The following is a 19,115-nucleotide window of genomic DNA, read 5'->3' on the forward strand; positions in this document are numbered from 1 at the left end:
TAGAATGACAGCCTGTAGATTAAGGTGATGGGGAGTGCAGAGTAGTATTTTAGGCCTTACACTTGTAGTGGAAGAAAAATGCTGTGTTTTATCTGTCATATGCTTGTGATGCTCAAATGTTACAGGAACTGGGTAAATTTTAGCTCACTAAATGTTAATAATATTTATTGTATTAGTAATGGCTATATCGTGTTTTCTCTTAGACCATTAATAGCAATTAGAATGTGGATTTAAAACAAAATATAAGGATGTGCAGCTGTACACTTCCTTGTTACAGGGATTGACATGACATTGACAGCAGCTTAGAAGATTTCATCTGTACAAAGTGACTCTGGTGATTGACTGTCTGCATTTGACAGTTGCTGCAAGGCTCTTTCTTCCTTCAACCCGTGAGCAGAAATATACTGGTGGTTTTTTTGTTATAAATTGATGCTCAACCAACTGGTTCTGTCATTTGTAGGATCAGTGATGACATGAAGCTGACTGACCTGGAACTGGTCAGGCTGGCAAACAATATTCAAGAGTTACTTTATAATGCCTCTGATATCTGCCATGATCGTTCAGTCAAGTTCCTCATGGCAAGAGCAAAGGTAAGGAGCTTGGGTCATTCTACTGTTGGTGTCTCATCCTTAAAGAGAATTTACTCCCAAGTTACTGGTTTAATGAGTGAGAGTTCCAAAATGGCATTCTCAATTGAAATTAAGTAACTGTTCCTGCTGCCACAGGTGCTTGATGTTAATGCCCAGAGCACACAAGCATTAACATATCATGTCACTGTTAGGCAATGTGGATTTCTTCTACTTCTGTTTTTTTTTCTTCTTTTTAATATTCTGACTTGCTGTCTTTGAAACTCCATGCAGAGAGTGCATATCTATGACAAGGTAGCTGCTTGCACTGCAGTCTGCCTTCTCTGTCCCATGTAGGGTTAAATAATGTGCCTCTTAAAATACTAGTAGACCTCAGACATGCTGATTAGTTATTTCTTAACATCTCTGAATTTTTGTAGTGTTATGTCTCCTTACAATGGTTTTGTTTGTATATAGGATGGCTTCCTAGAGAAGCTGAATTCCAATGAGTTTGTTGCTCTTTCTCGCTTGATGGAAGGCTTTATCTTAGATACTGAGCAGATCTGCGGCAGGAAAAGTATGTCCTTGCGAGGAGCACTTCAGAGTCAAGCCAATAGATTTGTGAATAGATTCCATGAAGAGAGGAAGACGAAACTAAGGTATCTCTGGGTAGAAGATTTTTGTGTTCTTACATGAATAGTTTTATCAATCATATGCCAGGCAAACACAATCTCTGTTGCCTAGAACACTAGTAAGCCAGTTGTACTTAGGAGCAGGGGGTGAAAAAACTGTATTAAACCGCTATTATTTCCAATTGGTTTAGACTTTTACTGGTTTTGTAACAGTTCTTCAAACTGGATTGTTCTACAGTTACCTAAATAAGGACAGTAATAGCCACAGGAAATACTCAAGACTGACATTGAAGGGCAGGATTGATCTGTCTCAGGGGTTAAGTAATTTCAGGATAATTCACTTCCAACCTGTTTTGTTTTGTTTTTTTAAAATCCAAACCAACAACAACAACAAGAACAAACCAACCCCAAAAACCTCCACCAAAAATAACAATTAAAAAAACCCCAAACCACTTGGGGAACAGCCTTCCCAGTAACATAGATCAAGTCTTTTTGCTCTCATCCATCAAAAAAGCTCTTTAAATTCTAGTATTTGCACATTACTTCAGTGGCAGTGATGACGTAAGGATCTTTATTGCCTAGTGTAGTCTTTTGTCCTCTATGATAGATTGAATGATCAAATTTTGAGATCTCTATGCCAACACGGTGTTTTTCTGTTTTGCTACTGCCAATTGTTGGGCACCTAGTTCTAATGAAGATGAATAACATACCATTTTGGGCCACTGGCTTTTTAAATTACTGTAGTTTTGATTCCACAACATTACAGGCAGGAGAAGCGTCAAGACAAGGCATTTAATTTTCTCAGCCTCCTCTCTTTTGTGCTTATAACTAGCCTACTTTTGGACAACGAGCGCTGGAAGCAAGCTGAAGTTCCTGCTGAGTTTCAGGATCTTGTAGATTCGGTGTCAGATGGCAGAATTTCTCTCCCTGAAAAAAAAACAGCAGGTGTGTATCTTGCAGTCCTACTGTTAACTGAACTTATTGTCAGCAAATGCTGCTATTGAATGTTGATGGACATATTCCGATGTCACTCTTGATCTGTTTGCTCGCTGTCTTCTGGGGGGATCAGAAGGAAGGTGATACCATTTTTTTTTTTTTTTTCCTTTTTTTTCCCTTTTACTGGTGTTGAAACTTCTTGTGCTGACCTTTTAAAGATTTTTTTTTTTTTTTTTTTTGAAAACCCATTTAAGTGTTAGCACAGGAAGGGAGCTACTTTTTTATATAAGTATTCCCAGTGTAGAGGCTTACAGTCTTTGCACAAATTCAGTCGTTCCCCGGAACATACCACTGAGGTATTGCAAGGGACCAAGGAGCGTGTGTGTGCTCAGCCCCCGCCGTGTTAAACAAAGCTTGCTCCTTCCCATTACTTCATCTGTGAGTTGTTCAAATGAAAGGCAGCGTGCTATGTGGCTGCTCATGGAAGTGAAAACTCGTGTACATTCAATTATTTACCTTGCTATAGAAACCTTGTTTTACCTCAGACAAGTTACTTTTTCTCCTTGCACCCCATTTACCCATGTGCAAAATGGGAATGCATAACACGTTCTCACCTTGTGGGGATACTCATCCAATACTGCAGTGTGTGAATAGCTGGAAGAGGAAGAAAACATACATAGAAGGCAAGGAAAATGCCAGGAGATGAGAAGGAAGAAAATACAGTAATAGAGAAACCCCAGCTTCCCAAAAGGAATATAACAGATATAGAGGGCATATTAGGCAATAACCACTCCAACTATGGAACATGACATCAAAATATGCTCATTGACCATTGCTCTTAGAATAGGCTCTTGCAGCTTCCTTCAAGAAGATAGGAAACTGGTGGATCAAATTTAGCATGAAAAGCTGCATCAGTAAGAGCTTCTGCTATGAAGCCTGAGGAATAAGTGGTTTGACACTAAAATATTAATATACAGAGCAAATCATTTGAGAATGTATAGTAGAAAACCTGGTTACTTTTTCTGCTTTTCTTCTTCTATTTGTAACCTGTTGTATTTGAAGTTTCTAAGTCCATAATGATTGTTGGGCTTTGGGGCATTTTTGATCTAAAAATCGCAGCAGATTAAAAAGTAACTTTATAGGTTGTAGTAATTATGATGGGTCACCAACTATGTAATAAATATTGTAAGAGAGCAGTGCTCCAAAGATTGATTGTGGGTTTTTTCAAGCCTTAGCAAGTAAACACTAAATTTTTAGAAACTAGCATTTTTTGTACTTGTTTTTAGTTCAATTCATCCCTTTTTATTTTCTTGCTAAAACATCTAGCTACTGAAGAAAGCAAGCCAGCTGAATTCCTTATTGTTGAAGGACAAAAATATGCAACAGTTGGGTAAGATGCACTCTCTTTCTCATAGCAGTGGGTTAGTTGGCAAGAACTTTTGAGTAGAACTGTGATGAATACTAACAGCTTTAACAATCTTATTTAAATAAAGAAAACCCTCTCCTTTCACAGACTGGTTTCTCTCTAGTTCCCAAACAGTTATAAAACATTGCAAGCTCTTCTGTTCATTAAAATGCTGTTTCTTCTCTGAATGACTAGGCTGAAATTTATGGTTTCATTTGAATATGGGGGTTTTTTTCCCAGTTATTTCATGAAAACATACAGTCATGAAAATACAGGTTTGTCTTCATAGCACACTGTTATTTCTTGCAATATAGGTTATCTCTGGCAAAATCATAGAATCATGGAATAGTTTGGGTTGGAAGGGACCTTTTAAAGGTCATCTAGTCCAACTCCCTGCAATGAGCAGGGACATCTTCAACTAGATCAGGTTGCTCAAAGCCCCATCCAACCTGACCTTGAATGTTTCCAGGGATGGAGTATCTACCACCTCTTTGGGCAACCTGTGCCAGTGTTTCAACACCCTCATTGTAAAAAATTTCTTCCTTATATCTAGTCTGAATCTGCCCTCCTTTAGTTTGAAACAATTATCCCTTGTCCTGTCACTACAGGCCCTACTAAAAAGTCTGTCCCCATCTTTCTTATAAGCCCCTTTTAAGTACTGAGAGGCCACAATAAGGTCTTCCTGGAGCCTTCTCTTCTCCAGGCTATCTTTCTTATAAGCCCCTTTTAAGTACTGAGAGGCCACAATAAGGTCTTCCCGGAGCCTTCTCTTCTCCAGGCTAAACAACCTCAAATACATGAGTTCAACACTGAATGATTGCTTACCGTATTCAGAATAAGAAATAAGATATGGGCTATCTCACAAGCTGCATATGCTATTCCTTGGTATCCCGATTGCTTTGGATTGGAAAGTAGTTCCTTAAAGCTAGTTATATCAAAGACATTTTGAAATATATGATACTCACATACTTCTGTTTAAAAGCAAGCTATGTTTCCAAAGACTATGAGGCTTAAGCATTAAATATGCATGAGAGTGGTTTTGGGGAGGGAGTAAAACCTGGAAGATCTCACTCCCCAGAGTCCTAACATCAATTTACCCCAAACTTAAAAGTTCTGATTTACATCATATCTTTGACCAGCTGTCATTTTATGAGTTGCTTCATGATGATGCGTCATTGTTCGATTAGAAACAGAAGCTGATGACTCAGAACTTCTGTGCCAGCCAACTAATAACACTGCAAAAGAGCATTTCAGGTCAAGTAGGAGCATTTGAATACGCTTTAAAGGATAAAATTTACTTAATAGCTGATGTGTTTGATAATCCATCTCTGCTCATTTGAAATTTGTTATATTTAGCTCTGTGAAGCAATTGTGAGCTTCATGTTGGTCCAAGTATTTGTTTCAGTTCTACAGACTTATACATAGTTTCATTGTAATTCATCAAATAAAATGTATTCACAAAAAAAAAGCCTAGATGTTCTCAAAAAATTATCCAGGTGTTTATTTTCAGTTGATTGTTCATCATCTTTCTGTACTCTACTGCCTGAAGGGAGAGATTTAACTTTTTGAAATGTTAGAATTTCTACTCTGAACACTTTATCTTGCCTTTGTTTTCCTGCCTTCTGTGTATTTGAATTCAAAGGAATGTACCTGCTCTTTGTGGAGCTGCCTTAATTCCATCTGGTAGCTCCCAAATTCTCCAGTGCCTGCTGAATTCAGGGGAAATTAGGTGTTGAGCATCTTTGAATATTGCTGCTGTTTGTTCACAGCTGTCTTCTCTATTTGTGACTCCTTAGCATTCATTACATCCTTTTCAATGGTGGTTGCTGTCTACATTCTGTGGATTTTTATTTGCTCAAAGTTGGCCAGAATTATACAGTAGTACCAGAAAGGAGCTCTGGATTTTTTGTCCCCTGCCAACATCTATGTGGAGACTTCTAGTTCCACAGTAGCTTTTTTGGAGATTAAAAAGTTGTACCAATGAACTTCAGAGATTTTCTCTCATATGTTAAATACTTTTTCCATACGCCGCCCTGTGGAATGAGTATTCTTTATAACCATCTTTATGTATATCTTCTCTTATGTTTTACTTCTACTTCAGATCAGTTAGTGGTTTTATTTAATGCTCTAATCTCTAGCATCAAGTAGCTTCTACCAACGTGATTGGCCTGTGTTTGATTTTTCAGCATCTTCTGTGCACTGAGATGACATCTTTGGCTGTTTCCTCTCTTGTAGGACAGTATTGCTGTTAATAAGAATAATCCTTGAGTACTGCCAGTGTGTGGATAACATTCCTTCCATCACCACTGACATGCTTACCCGCCTGTCTGATTTACTGAAGGTATGACTCCAAATGTACTGACTGTGCTCATCAAGGGTATTCAGGGAGGAGAATATGTCTTACTCTCTTATGATTTCATATAAATGATATAATTGTCTTAAAATGATGGCTTTTGTTATTGTGCCATAAGGTAGCATTTTAAGCTAAAAGGGCATTAAAGATGCAATTTGTTGTGTGAATTAACTTCAGGAAGACTGTCGTTCCTCTTGTTCACCTGGAATACTGGAAATCCCATCTACTAGTGTTTGTTATAGCTGCCTGTCCTTCAGGCTGCATGTAGGATTAATGCTGCTGAAGAAGCAGCAATTTGATCCCAGATGCCACAGAGATATATCTATATTCAGGAAGGAAACAAGTCCTTGGTTTTTACAAATCAGTAGAGGTATAGCCAGTAGAAGCATGAAAAATAGTATGGGATGAAGCTTCTGTTGTCAAATGTAAAGATGATGAAAGACCAGGACCTTTTTGTCATTTATTCCTCACTAAGGAAGAAGAAAGTTGGTAAAGCACAGATACTGCAAGGTAATATAAGTAAACAATAATAAAAAATAATTTTTATATATATATGTGTGTGTGTATATATATATTTTTATAGGCTCCAAAGTCTAACAGTTAATTTATTTCAAGGTTTTCCCTTGTGTCTTTGCCCACAAAGGTTATGTCAGGTATTAGGGTTCTGAACATAAGCATAATCATTGAAAGATGAACAGATTCTACTCTCTAAAAGTATATTTCACATAAGGTGAGGGATGGGGAAGGGAAACACACCCTAGGAGATGGACCTTTAAATAATCTTCCTGTTGGTATTTCTTATCTGAATAACCAGATGCAGCAACACTCTTCACTGCAGTCATCATTCAGATTCATCTACAAAACTGCCCCTTTGAAAGCACCATCTGAGGCAAATCAGTCAGTCTGGGACTGGGGATGCCCCACTTCACCTCTCATTCTCCAGCTGCTGCTTCACTCAAGTCTTGCAGCACCTTTTGGTAGGCAGAGTAGCAGCAGATGCCTCAAACTTGTCTAGATTTGCATCTCTGTATTACTTCTCTCTCCCTACCATATCTTGTTCTAGCTTTGTCATTTGCGTTTTATTCCTTGCTATTCAAACCGTGTGCAGTTTAATTATTGTATTTCCTATCTGGCAGCAAGGTGCCATCAATTGGAGAAATGCCAAGAACAGCTAGCAAAAACAAAAGCTCGTTTATTACACTTGGAACAAAATAAGAGCCACTCAAGGTGTCCTTGCTGGTCACTAATACTTCTTGTTTGACAACTGTCAGCTAGTTAGCTTTGAAGGTAGCAAGAGCTAGTCTTTATTGTGATGGAAATTGCAAAGTGTTCCCAGGTAATGAAATTCCAGGCTGTTTTGAACTGTGGCTGCAACCAGAGTGAAATGACACCTGCGTATAGACAAAAACACGATCATAATTACCGGAGTTGTTTAGTTAGTGCAAATAAGAGAAGGCTTGCAGCTTTGGTGCTGGAACACAGAAATGCTTTCCTCCAAGCAATCACAAGGAGGGGGTATTGCTCCTTTGATGTTGCAGGCATACTGCTTCCTCTCTGCTTTGTTTGCAACAGGCCGTCTGGTAACTGAGTAATATTCACAAAAGGCAGGGGGAGAATATGAGTGTCTATCTTCCTTTATAGAGCATGTTTTTAATGGGCTGGCATGCAGTCAATGAGTTGATGCTAACCTGAGCTAAATACATCAGAGGAGCTTAGGCTGTGTGGGATATATCTATCTTTGGCTCCGTGGATCTACTTCTAAAGTCCACCAGAAGGCATAAGAAAAGGTCTTGCTTTTCAGGAGGAGATGAAGTGAATGTCAGTTTTGGACGCTGACTTCCATCTGAGAGCCTCTCTTGGGTCAGGGGTCACACGTAGCTCAGGTTCAGTTGTGGCACTAGGTCTGGGTTGCACTTCTGGCCCCAGATACACCACTCTGGCAGCCTAGAACAGCTGTGTGGAGTTCACGGTGTATCCTCTGGTCCTGGGTTTTGTGACTGATACCAGGCAATAGCCAGAAAATTTTTTTCCTGTTTTTACTCAAGGATGGTTGAAATTTCTGGTTTGTTCTTGCATTATCGTGAAGCAAGACCTCTGAAGCAGGACTGTGGCCCAAAACAAAAGGAGCTCTATGTGAGGGAAATCCTCTGTGTTGCAGACACAAGCTGCAGGCAACCTTGTCACAATTTCTTGTGAATCTTTCTTCAGGTGCATGAGAAAGGATCAACTCTCTATAGGTTTTGCCTCCCAGTTTCCACCCCAGTGTCAGCAGGATAGTTCTGTTCAAACATGAGCCCTGGGACTTCCGCTCTCCATTCAGTGCAGAAATTGGGGACAACAGCCATGGCTCCTCTGTCTCTACTGCAGCACCCAAGCTAGTCTAAAATATCTGGTGTCTCAAGCTGGGTGATGGAGCAGAATTCCAAAATAAGACAGAATATGCTAACAGGAACTGTCTTACTGTCCAGAGACTTTGCTAGCCTGTGTGCGTTTAATGATAACTTCTTTTCTCCTTGAACTAAGTTAGGAAGATCAAATCATGAGTTGTCCACTATACCTGGTATTGTTATGGAATTGGTTTTTGACATGTCTTATCATCTTCTGTGCATCATTTCTTAATCTTGGTATTTTATAGTGTTACAAACACAGATTCAGCCGCAGTGAGTTTCAGTGCTTTCAAGTTTTCTTTAACGTCAGCAGTGGGGAAGGTCTAGAACCAGAGCAGAAACTCGTTCTTTTGGTATTTTCCATTCTGATATGACACTTGTCTACTTAGCAAAACTAGTGAGATCCTTACCCTTCACTTATCCAAGGTCCTAGTTTGAGAAGTATGTTTTATAGATTTCTAGTACAAAGCTGTTCTTGTGTATGGCTTTCAAAGTAAGGCTGAACATAGCTAGTCTGCAGCAAGTCTGACTTGCTGCTTTTCTTTCACACTGAGAGAAGCGTCACCCAAAGGTCTTGTAGAGAAGCAGAAATTAGTCCCTGAATTGATATCACTGAGTAACTAACTGTGTTTTTAATAGCAGTATTTCTACTTCCCTTTACTGAAACGCAGCCTTGAGTGCTTTAGCGTAAGCTGAGTCAAAAAAATACTACGGGCCAATGACTACTGAGCGTGGTGAAAAAGTTCCCTTTTGTCTTACTAGTTAACAGTCACGGACTCTTCTGTAGTAAGCACTATGTGAAACTCTGGTAATGGCCTTAATAATAATCTGTTTAATCTTGCAAAATTCTGTTGATGGTATTTCTCAACTATGGTTATGTGTAGTCGTTAAAGAGTCAGCATGCATTTTCATTACCTTTTTCTTACAGTATTTCAACTCTAGAAGTTGCCAACTAGTGCTTGGAGCTGGTGCATTGCAAGTTGTTGGTTTGAAAACAATCACTACAAAAAACCTAGGTATGGATTTCTATATTTAAAATGTCAAAGCTTGTTCTCCTGCCTGTTTAAAAAATACCAAACACAAAAAAACCCATAGCATTTATGAAAAGCTATGTTTGTGTCGTGGTGCTCTGCATGGAACACAGAGGGTGATAAGACCTTTCTGGTTAGGGGGTAAAGCATGTCTAAAAGGTAGTGAATTGTCTGATTAACGGGTGCACTAAAGTCCATTGAATTCCTCTGCTGTCTACTGGATGACTTTAAATTTAAAGGTTCACTGTGTTACATGAAGGAAGCATAAGAACAAATATACAGGCTAGCAAGTTTTCCATGAAATTATTTTGACCGTGGGAAGGCGTAGTTACTTTTTCAGCATTGACTTTGGCATGGTTGGGAGCCGCTTGATGTTCTGATCCTGAGACTGGAGGTACGTAGATAGAGGAATGCAGCCAAACCCCTCTTGTCCCCATGCATTTCGCTGAGCTGTGCTGTCCTGTCTGCCCCATGGTGCTGTATTCTGTAATGCCATGTCCACATACAGCTCCTGTGGGTTATAACCATATGTCAGTAATGCGTGAAATTATTTCTGTGGGTGGGGCTAAGTTGAATAGTTAGTCTTTATGTGGCTGAATGTCCTGGCACAGTCATATAACTTAGGGCTCTGTGCCTGTGTTCTGAATCCAGACTATGATTTGGGCTTTAGAGTTTCTCATTTTCAGTGTGCATCTGTTTAGCTGAATTGCCAGCCCCAGGTTACCTGCCTGGACTGCTTAGCCGCTCTGAAAGGCTGGGGAGAACTAGGTACTCAGTTCCATGTTACAGAAAGCCTTACGTGCTACTAGAGCCCCCAGTTCTAAACTGTCTCCTGAAATTAAGAGCTTTTGGTTGATGGGTAGAAGCAGATGTTTGAACTGGCAGTTCCCATGTTGCAGGGTGTCCTGATTACCAGTCTGCATTTCCCTTTTAAAAAGGCAATAGCTTGAGGAGGATGAGTTGAGAGGCTTCCCCTGCAAGGGGCCATGGGCTGTAGTGTTGGAACAGACACAAGTGAGCAGAGAAAAGCTGGGTCAGGTCTTCGTTCCAGAAGGTTTGGCCAGTGTGGTGACCATGCCGGCACCACCGTGTATTCTGCTGCTGGCTTGGGCCATGTTGGACACAGGAGAAGCTCAGTTTTGGGAATCCTGCTGGATTCCCAATACAGGCAGGAACAGGCTCTGGGCAGCTCAGCACTGGCAGGGGAGGGTGTTTATGTACACCTCCTGCAGAAGAGATATTGATGTCTTGAGAATGTGGCTGCTGAGGTTAGGTAGCTGATGAGTCAGGCCTTTTGAGATCTCTCTGATGTCTGTGTGTGCTCAGGGCTCAAAATGTCAAGTAGACACTTAAAGCCTCTTGTAAAATTAGTCCCTTAACCTGTATCTTACAGAAGCTGGGTGTGAATAGCCAGGTACTAGTCTGGCGTCTTCACTGGGTGGGGTTTCCCAGTGGAAACAAATGCTTACCTCCTTTTTTTTTTTTTTTTTTTTTTTTTTTTTTTTTTTTCTGAAAAAAAAAGTTAAATTGCATCAGGACTGTTATTTGTGTTAAAGGAGATACAGTCTATACAAAATGTCTCTTCCTGTGTAATAATGAAATTATTTTTCTTTCCCTCTCTCGCTTCTGGATTTACAGCCCTTTCTTCACGTTGCCTACAGCTAATCGTACACTACATTCCTATTATCAGGGCTCATTTTGAAGCTCGACTGCAGCCGAAGCAGTTTAGCATGCTCAGGCATTTTGACCACATTACGAAGGTAATTCTTTTGGCATTTCCTAATTAAACACAAAGTTCTGCCTTTCAACTGTGCTGTGAAGAATACGAATGCTATTAGATAGTAAATAAAACCTGCTTTCTTCCATTACAGGATTATCACGACCACATAGCTGAAATTTCAGCAAAGCTCGTTGCCATAATGGATAGCTTATTTGACAAACTATTATCCAAGGTAATGATTTATGGAAATAATTATACACTCTCTAAATTGCAATTGGAGGTCTCATTGTATACAGTCTAGATGTTTCAAATGGAGTCTTAAACTTTCCTAATCAGGACTTGTTTGAACTTCTTTGAACTGTATAAACAGAAAGCTCTGTGCTGTACTTGTGAATGTGTTTTGTCTTAACATTTGCCACCTGGGTGTGATTCGCCTTCACCCCCACAAAAAGAAATTGTTCGTTTACTCCTTTATCAGTGACAGAAATGCTTTGGCTGGCACAGATGCTCTGGTGTTTAGAAACTGAAGTGCTTTCCTACCCTCAGCAGTTTTATCCACTGACAGCTCTTGTCTGTAGTCAGGCTGAGCCAGTTCCCGTTTCCTGCTCTTCCTGATGGTGCCTTTTTGGAAGTGGGGAGCATGTAATTTCCTGCAGCTGAAGAAACAGCAAAAAACTGCGGAGGAGAAAGAGTTTTTGGAGGGGAAGGACCAGCCCATCTATTGAACTGCAGGCCTGGGGACTAGAGGTCTGCTCTTAGCAGTTCCCGCTGTGTAGCAGCATTAATAGCTGTCCCATGAAGTGCTCTTAGTGTTCTTTGGTTTTTGAACACTCATCAGTGTAACAGGTTGGTCCTGGGCTGGATCCACTCACTCTGACTCATCTAAAGGCAGAATACACTGACAGAGACTGCCCCAAGATGGGACCTCCTGGGCCCACAGATCTGATAGATAAAGTACATGAGCTTTTAAAGCTTAGTTTTTTGCTTTAGATCTTATGCTCTTTGGAAAAAGAAAAAAAAAAAAGAAAAAAAAAAAGCTGTTCCATGAGAGAGAAAAAGTAATTCTTTAGTGACAGATTTGATTGATTGGCCTGGGCCAACCCCTTTCTTGTAGGAGCTCATGAGAAGCACAGCATCTCCCTGGTGGAGCACAGGTTCTGGACAGGCTGATGGGGGCTGCAGTGAGGCAGCTGTAACAGGCAGCATTTCTGTCTTCCTCACTGTTTCTATTGTTTATTTTATGTTGTGCTTTTTCTTTTCATCTGTTTTTTGGGATATCAAATAGTGTTATCTACTCTTGGGGGGGGCAGAAAGCCAAAGCATTTAAATTAAGACTCCCTGCTTCCTGTTGTGTTTATACTTTTTAAAACATGTTTATGCCCTTTTCTAAAGATCCAAATAGTGGTCTGCTGCTTTCTGTGCTACCCAACCCCCTCTCCCCCCCCCTCCCCAATACCTGTTCTATGAAGTAACATGGCTTTTTGGTCACTTTACCTCTTATCCCTTGAAAATAAAAGACAAATGCAAGGATTAAGATTATTGATTCCAAACAAGTTAGCCCACAAACCAGTAACACAGTTTATGTTCTTGATGGTAGTTAGTAAGTATCCATCCTTTACTGGTTTTCCATCTTTATAGCCCATTCTCCCCTTGAGAGCTGCCACGAGATACAAACTGAGAATATTCCTGTCCTTTAGAGCTCTTAAAGGCTTGACTGAGAGTGCCTGGCTCGCGTGAATGCAGCCCACAGAGTACAAGAGAAGAGGAGATCATGTATTGATTTGCCTCTATTCCTAACATACCACATAATCTGGCTCATCTTGTTCCTGAAATAATGAAATCTTGGCGGTGAAGGCTGTGAAGAACATAAAACCAGGAAATTTGCAAATGGGCACGTCAGTGCAACCATGTCAGTGTGTTCTTTATTTTATATGTCTTTGTGAGAGTCCAAATATTTCAGTGCCTTGTGGATAAAATGGTCACCTGCTTTAAAGTGTGCAAATCTGAATAAGCAGGCAAGCAAGTTTCATAGCAGTGTGTGTCTAGCATGCTTTAAAAATAAGCATTGCATGGTCTAGAAACCTGCTTTGTAGGAGACAAACAGTTTGGTCCAGTAGATAGGACATTGACCTGGCACTTGGGTAACATGGGCAAGTTACTTTTGCATTTTCAGGCTCCGCTTCCTTCTGGGAGCTGCATGGAACAGGAGCTGTCTTCACACAGTGCCGCTGTGATGAGACTGTGAGCTCAGTGAGGCGTTTCACAACAGCATGGACAGTTCCCAGCATCTGTCTGTTAACATCGTCAGGGAGATAAAACAGGAACAGGGGTATTTAACAGCTATAATTAACAAGTGAAAAAAGTGTAGGTTTTTAAAAAGTGATAAATGTTCATGGAAAAAAATCCAGTGTGAGTTCTTAGCTTCTCTTGGAGCTTGCTGTCTTGTGACTGTTTGGACATAACAGCAGTAAATTTTTGTCTGATCCCTTATGGTATTACATGCTGTTGACCTTAGCTGGAGATAAAAGTGGCTGGCACCTTGTAGGGCTGGAGCTCATGTTTCTTTCTGGTGCTGTTGCTTTTCCCCTGTCATGATGAAGGGTGTGATTTGTCTGTAGTCATGCAAGAGCCATTGCTGCAGCTTGCCAGTTCCCTTTGGCTGTACAACATACTGGTAAATTGTAAATCATTTGTTGCCTAACTTTCGTGACTTGAGGCACAATCCTGTATGCTGTGCTGTTGTCCCGCACAGGGAGCAGGGCTTCTGGAGCAGTAAGCACTATTTTTCTGCTGCTACTGTCAAAATTAAGTCATCAGTTTGGCTTTTCTGTAAAGACTTTCTCAAAACTCCTCATTTTTTTCTCCCACACTTAGGCAAGGTTTGTTCTCTTTCACAATGCAGGCTAGCATAAGAGAGAGCATCTCCTCCGATGCATTTGTAAATAATTTAGTGATAATGATTCAGCTCTTCCACTGAATTGTGCAAAGCTCTGTGGGGATGTATCACCCTACCAAAGGCGACCTACCAGTGTTTAACCCAGGCTTGTGCTAGCACAGCCTCTCCACCAGGAACTGAAGAGCTGGCTTCACTGTTACTGGGATAGTTTTTCAAAGTGCTTCTGAAATCACATTCAGATTTTCCCTATGCAGGGTGGGGATGTAAGAATTTTGTTCCCTGTGTAGCAAATCTCTTGCCCTCTGGTGGTTTCCAGTGTCTTGGTTCTTGCATTTCAGTCACTGGGAGAAGGGACATTTTCTACTTTTTCCAAGGTATTTCTGCAACATTTTTGTGGGGTGGTTTGGGTTTTTTTTTATGGCCAATATTGAGTTTTCAGGAGTTTCCATTTCTTTATGCTTTCCTTTCCTTGTTTCTTCAGAAATTTGGGTGTATATGATCTTAGAGAAGTAGTTTTCTCTCATGAAGTACTTGAGGGGTATATTCATCAGAGGTAGAATTTCTTGTCTGTCATTGACATATACAAATCTGAAGGAGAGGACCAGCTAGCAGGCCATATGGCATGCATCTGTGTAGCTGGCACAGTGATTATTCTCTCTGCATCTGTAATTCATAGGGTAATAGAAGCCAACAAAAAGTAATGAGCAAAGAGAAGCAATTCAAACTAACAAAGGCGAATAGATGAAATTGGGAATTCCTCAGATTTCATACTGCTTTTAATGTTACTGTGTGCTTATAAAGCAAGAATTGCTAGAAGATTGTAGGATGTCAGCTCTTGGCTGAAGCAGATGATGCCCAGCAACCATTTTAATTTGTGATATGCTAAATGAACCTTGATTCTAATTATGTCTTTAACATTGCAGGGCTTCAGATGGCTGTTGGAAGCTCTCCTATATAAACTGTTTTAAAGTGGTAGAAAGGAGTAACTGGTTGTGGGTTTTTTTCCAGTATGAAGTGAAAGCTCCTGTTCCTTCAGCATGCTTCAGGAATATCTGCAAGCAAATGGCAAAGATGCATGAAGCTATATATGATCTGCTTCCTGAGGAGCAAACTCAGGTGAATGTTATTTTTGAGATTCATGTAACAACTCCCTTGCAAATGCACATGAACTCAGTAACAAGAGATTTCTGCTTTATCTTGGGGGGGGGGGGGGGGAATTCTTTTTTGAGCCTTTGTGAAACCCACACATTAAAGGGGTTGGCAGCAGTCACGCAGACAGCTTGGTCTGAACTGAAGTGTTTGGATGTGCAGGGAGAATGATGAGACATGCAGGAAGAACTGACCGATTCCAGCATTTTGAGTTGCATTTTAATGTCTAGAGAGGTGAATCTTCAATTCAGGAGTTAATGCTGAAATTCTACACAAATGGCAACATTTAGGGCTCGAGTACAGCCCTTTTAGGGAATTATTCTGTAACGTTGCTCAAACTTAGTGGCTTCTGAAGGTCCCTAAACGTATTATGCAGCCAAATTGTACCAGATGTATTATGCAGCCGAATTGTACCAGGTGTGCTTTTTTCAGTATTTTGCTGCAGTTATTGCTACTGCAGAGTTGTAAATCTGAGGACAGAAAGGACTGATCCAGTCACTGAATACACTAAATCGTAGTTTCTCTTTTGCACTAAATTAAATGGTCCCTTCAAACTGTTTTTCACGCTTTCTCTTGGCAAAAAGACTTTAAGTGATTATAGTATAGGAAAGAGATTTGTTATCTTCTAGCCTTAATACAAGTGGCTAGATGCTTCAGACAACAGGGAAGAAAAATTCATGCTCCCAAGAACTTGTCCTCCAAGTGCCACATGTAACAAATAAGTGAGCGTGTATACTGTCCTGTGTGTTAGAAATTGTGTATGGCCAGAAAGATTAGGAAGGATTGGCAGAAGGGAAAGTCGCATGAACTGCAAAAACAAACCCAAAGATTAGTGATTTAAGGTGTTTGCAGTATATTTCCTTACTGTAAGCAGTGATGCAAGCACGGGGATGGTTCATTACTCTGGTTCTGTGGTTTCTTTAGATGTTGTTTTTACGAATTAACGCAAGCTACAAACTTCACCTGAAGAGGCAGCTGGCCCACCTAAATGTAGTCAATGACGGAGGACCTCTGAATGGGTATGTTTGGGCACTTTTTTTTTTTTTACTGCTTTATTTAAATAAGCAGACTGTCTTCTGCAAGAAAGTTGTGATTGCAGAATGCAGCCACGCTCCATGTTTTAGTATGTCCCATTTGGAGCTTTCTTACAGTAAAGGACACGACTTGTGCCTTTCCAGGATAACTGGGAATGCAGTCAGCTTGATAATAGATTGGGAATTGGGCATTGTGCTACTGGAAACCTGCTTTAGGTTTCCTCAGTTTGTGGATTGCTTTTTCTCCTTTTGTGTGACACCCACAGTTTAATTTGCAAGAATTGTGTGATTCATGAAACAGTTTCGAAATGTGGGTGATGACTCATGGTTCTAGAAAGTAAAAATAGGAAAAAGTGGTATTTCATCTGTGCAATGGGGAGCTTCTATACAGAAATTAGTTTTAGAGCAGAACTAAATCTGAAACAGATAATGCTTACAGAGCTTTTCCCCTTTCCTGCCCCTGCCCTGCCCCTGCCCAACCCTCTATCACCAAAACAGGTCAGTGGTACCTCTCCTAAGAGAGTGTACCTGTCTGTGCCTTGTGTCCCACACCTAGGAAAGTGTACAGCCTCTTGCAGGCTGAATCCTATTGTAAGTTGGATTGTTACCTGAAACAGTGGGTTTTATAATCATTCTTAATGACCTGGGGGTGCTTATTTGCAGTATAGTAAGGGTGAAATTCAGTCAGCCTACCCACAGGCAAGAAAGCATTGTCTTAAGTTGAAGAAGTCGGAGAAGGAAGTTTATAAATGTTTCAAACATTGCTGGAATGAAGAAGAGTTTTGTTCCTGTCCAGTTTATTCTTACTTGTCCTGCTTAAGCTTATTCATCCTTGTACTCTGTTAAAAGAGCTTATCTGAAATGGTTTTAGTAACTTGTGTATTTGCAAGATAACATCCAGTTGCCTTTGGTACTTACTAAGTAAGCCAACAAGCTTACTGAGTAGGAGTGAGGCTGCAGCAGCCCCAGCTGAAATGAGAGCACCAGCGTGTGTTCGGGAGTGCTTCATGCTTGGGTTTCTGATCCTAAACAGTGTGCTGTGCTGTCTTCGTCCTGATCTTTTTTTTTTTTGTTTGTTTGATGCTTGTGGCTGGATGGCCTAAATGGATCCCTTTTTGATAGGAAGGTTGGGGCAGGTGTTCCTAGTGACACACTGGTGGTGTATTTCCCATCCTTACTGTCTGCTGGAAACAGGAATGCCCTGAGTCTGTTTCTTTCATGGCAGCAGTTACTTACTTGAGAACACAGCTCTTGGAGTGCGTCATCAGGGCCGTTTGAAAAGGGAAACATCAAATGCTGGATTTCACTTGCTGCTGTTCCAGCTGTCTTCACTGACCTAGTTTTTAACATGCTTTTCTGATCCTCATCCTATTTTAAACTGCTTGTTTCTGTAATAATAGTAAAAATACAGATCTGTGAACCCTGGTTAATTTTTTTAGTATGAAAATACAACTTTCATTCCTACATCTTGCTGCTTCCTAACTAGAAACATCATGATCTTGTTTCTGTCATCCCCTGATACGTTTCAACAACATATGAGGGATTTTAACTCTGTATAAATGGTTACAAACAATATTGCTGTTTTGCTGTTTGGTTGTTTTTACATAAACCTTCTAGAATACAGAAATTAATGTTGCAATAATTAATATTCTAAGTTGCAACGGAATCAGGGGTTTAAGTCAAGATAAGCCTGGGATTACAGCAAGAGACTAGAAGTTTTAGATGCTCAATTCCTGCCGAGTTTTCTGAACTCGCCATTTGATCTCCCTTCCATATAACTAGTTTTACACCTAGCGGTAATCATGTACTGTCACTCCTGTAAAATAAACCATCTCCACAGCATTGAGTTTTGAACTGATACTTAAAATATCTAATTTAGGCCTAGTACTTGAACATGCATTGCTGTAATTGTGTGCCCAACTCATAACCAACCCCTGGCTGTTTTTCCGAATGCTCCAGGTGGATGGGACAGGCTCAGGTGCTAATCTTGTTGTCTGTTTCACTGCAGATTGGTTACTTCGGATGTAGCTTTTTACACTGGAAACCTTCAAGCTCTGAAAGGCCTTAACAACTTAGACCTAAACATGGCTGAAATCTGGGAGCAGAAGAGGTGATAAGCCACTGGGAGCAGTCACTTGGCTCTGACAACAGACCGACTTTCTTCTAAGCAGTGTGAAAACTGTGAGGTCAATACTTAAGACTGGCATCCAAGAAAGGACACTATTGATAGTCGGGGGAGCTAGGCTCAGAGTGAGCTGCAGGGAGTGATCTTTTCAGTGTCCTTCAGCAAGAAACAAGTGATCAGCTGTCTGTGCAATGTTTTTTCATTCTCTCTGGAAACAGACTCAGGTTTCTTTGGACCAAATCCAAAAGAACACATAGCTGTAACACAGCTGTAGTTGTCTAGAATGCTCTGTATATCTTTATATTAAAAAGATGCTTTGCATTTCTTCTAGTGCAATGAAATTCACATGGTGTCCCACCTTATTTAATGATGGTACAATATAAAAATCTTGCAGTTGGAACTCTGTAGAAAATCTTGCAGTTGGAACTCTGTAGAAAATGTTTTTCTCTATGAAACTATGCTGTTCTAAAATTTATTTTTTTACAGAACTTTATATAAATAAATGTCTTTTGATTGCTTGCATATAGGATTCAGATTTGTTAGGGAGCAGCCCTGTTTCAGGGGATTTCTCACAGCTGGGCTCTAAACTGCTATCTGAAGATAGGATTTTCTAACAAATTGTCAGTTCACTGAAGCCATTATCTCTGGCTAGAGTTGTGAAATGGTCACCCTTAGCAGTGACAATGTCCCAGTGGGCTTCTGGTGGAATTTGAAGGTAGTAAAAAGGCTGGTATGGGGATGGTTTCCTGCAGAGCAGCTGTGCCCACTGACAGTAGGGTATAGACAGAGTGTTGCAGGACTTCACCAATTCCTCTACAGTTCCAAGACACAAAGTGGTATGTATAAAGACAGAGGAGGAAATGAAAACAGGGCAGGAAGAA

At 40.4% G+C, this 19,115-nt stretch overlaps 1 protein-coding gene across 9 annotated transcripts in view; it reads left to right on the forward strand.

Moving 5' to 3' along the window:
- The window catches only part of VPS54 (VPS54 subunit of GARP complex), a 53,174-nt gene extending 34,530 nt beyond the window's left edge, over positions 1-18,644 (forward strand). For all 9 annotated transcript variants that reach the window (XM_049799738.1, XM_049799737.1, XM_049799739.1 and 6 more), the window contains 11 exons: positions 461-590; positions 1,044-1,225; positions 2,031-2,143; positions 3,461-3,524; positions 5,775-5,880; positions 9,208-9,295; positions 10,949-11,070; positions 11,182-11,262; positions 14,935-15,042; positions 16,000-16,094; positions 18,118-18,644. In XM_049799738.1, coding sequence (XP_049655695.1) covers positions 461-590; positions 1,044-1,225; positions 2,031-2,143; positions 3,461-3,524; positions 5,775-5,880; positions 9,208-9,295; positions 10,949-11,070; positions 11,182-11,262; positions 14,935-15,042; positions 16,000-16,094; positions 18,118-18,223 — 1,195 coding nt within the window. In that variant the 3' untranslated portion in view covers positions 18,224-18,644. The remainder of the gene's footprint in view (positions 1-460; positions 591-1,043; positions 1,226-2,030; positions 2,144-3,460; positions 3,525-5,774; positions 5,881-9,207; positions 9,296-10,948; positions 11,071-11,181; positions 11,263-14,934; positions 15,043-15,999; positions 16,095-18,117) is intronic.
- Positions 18,645-19,115: the final 471 nt, after the last annotated feature.

This window comes from Accipiter gentilis, chromosome 5 (assembly GCF_929443795.1).
Source record: "Accipiter gentilis chromosome 5, bAccGen1.1, whole genome shotgun sequence".
Taxonomy (NCBI): Eukaryota; Metazoa; Chordata; class Aves; order Accipitriformes; family Accipitridae; genus Astur; species Astur gentilis.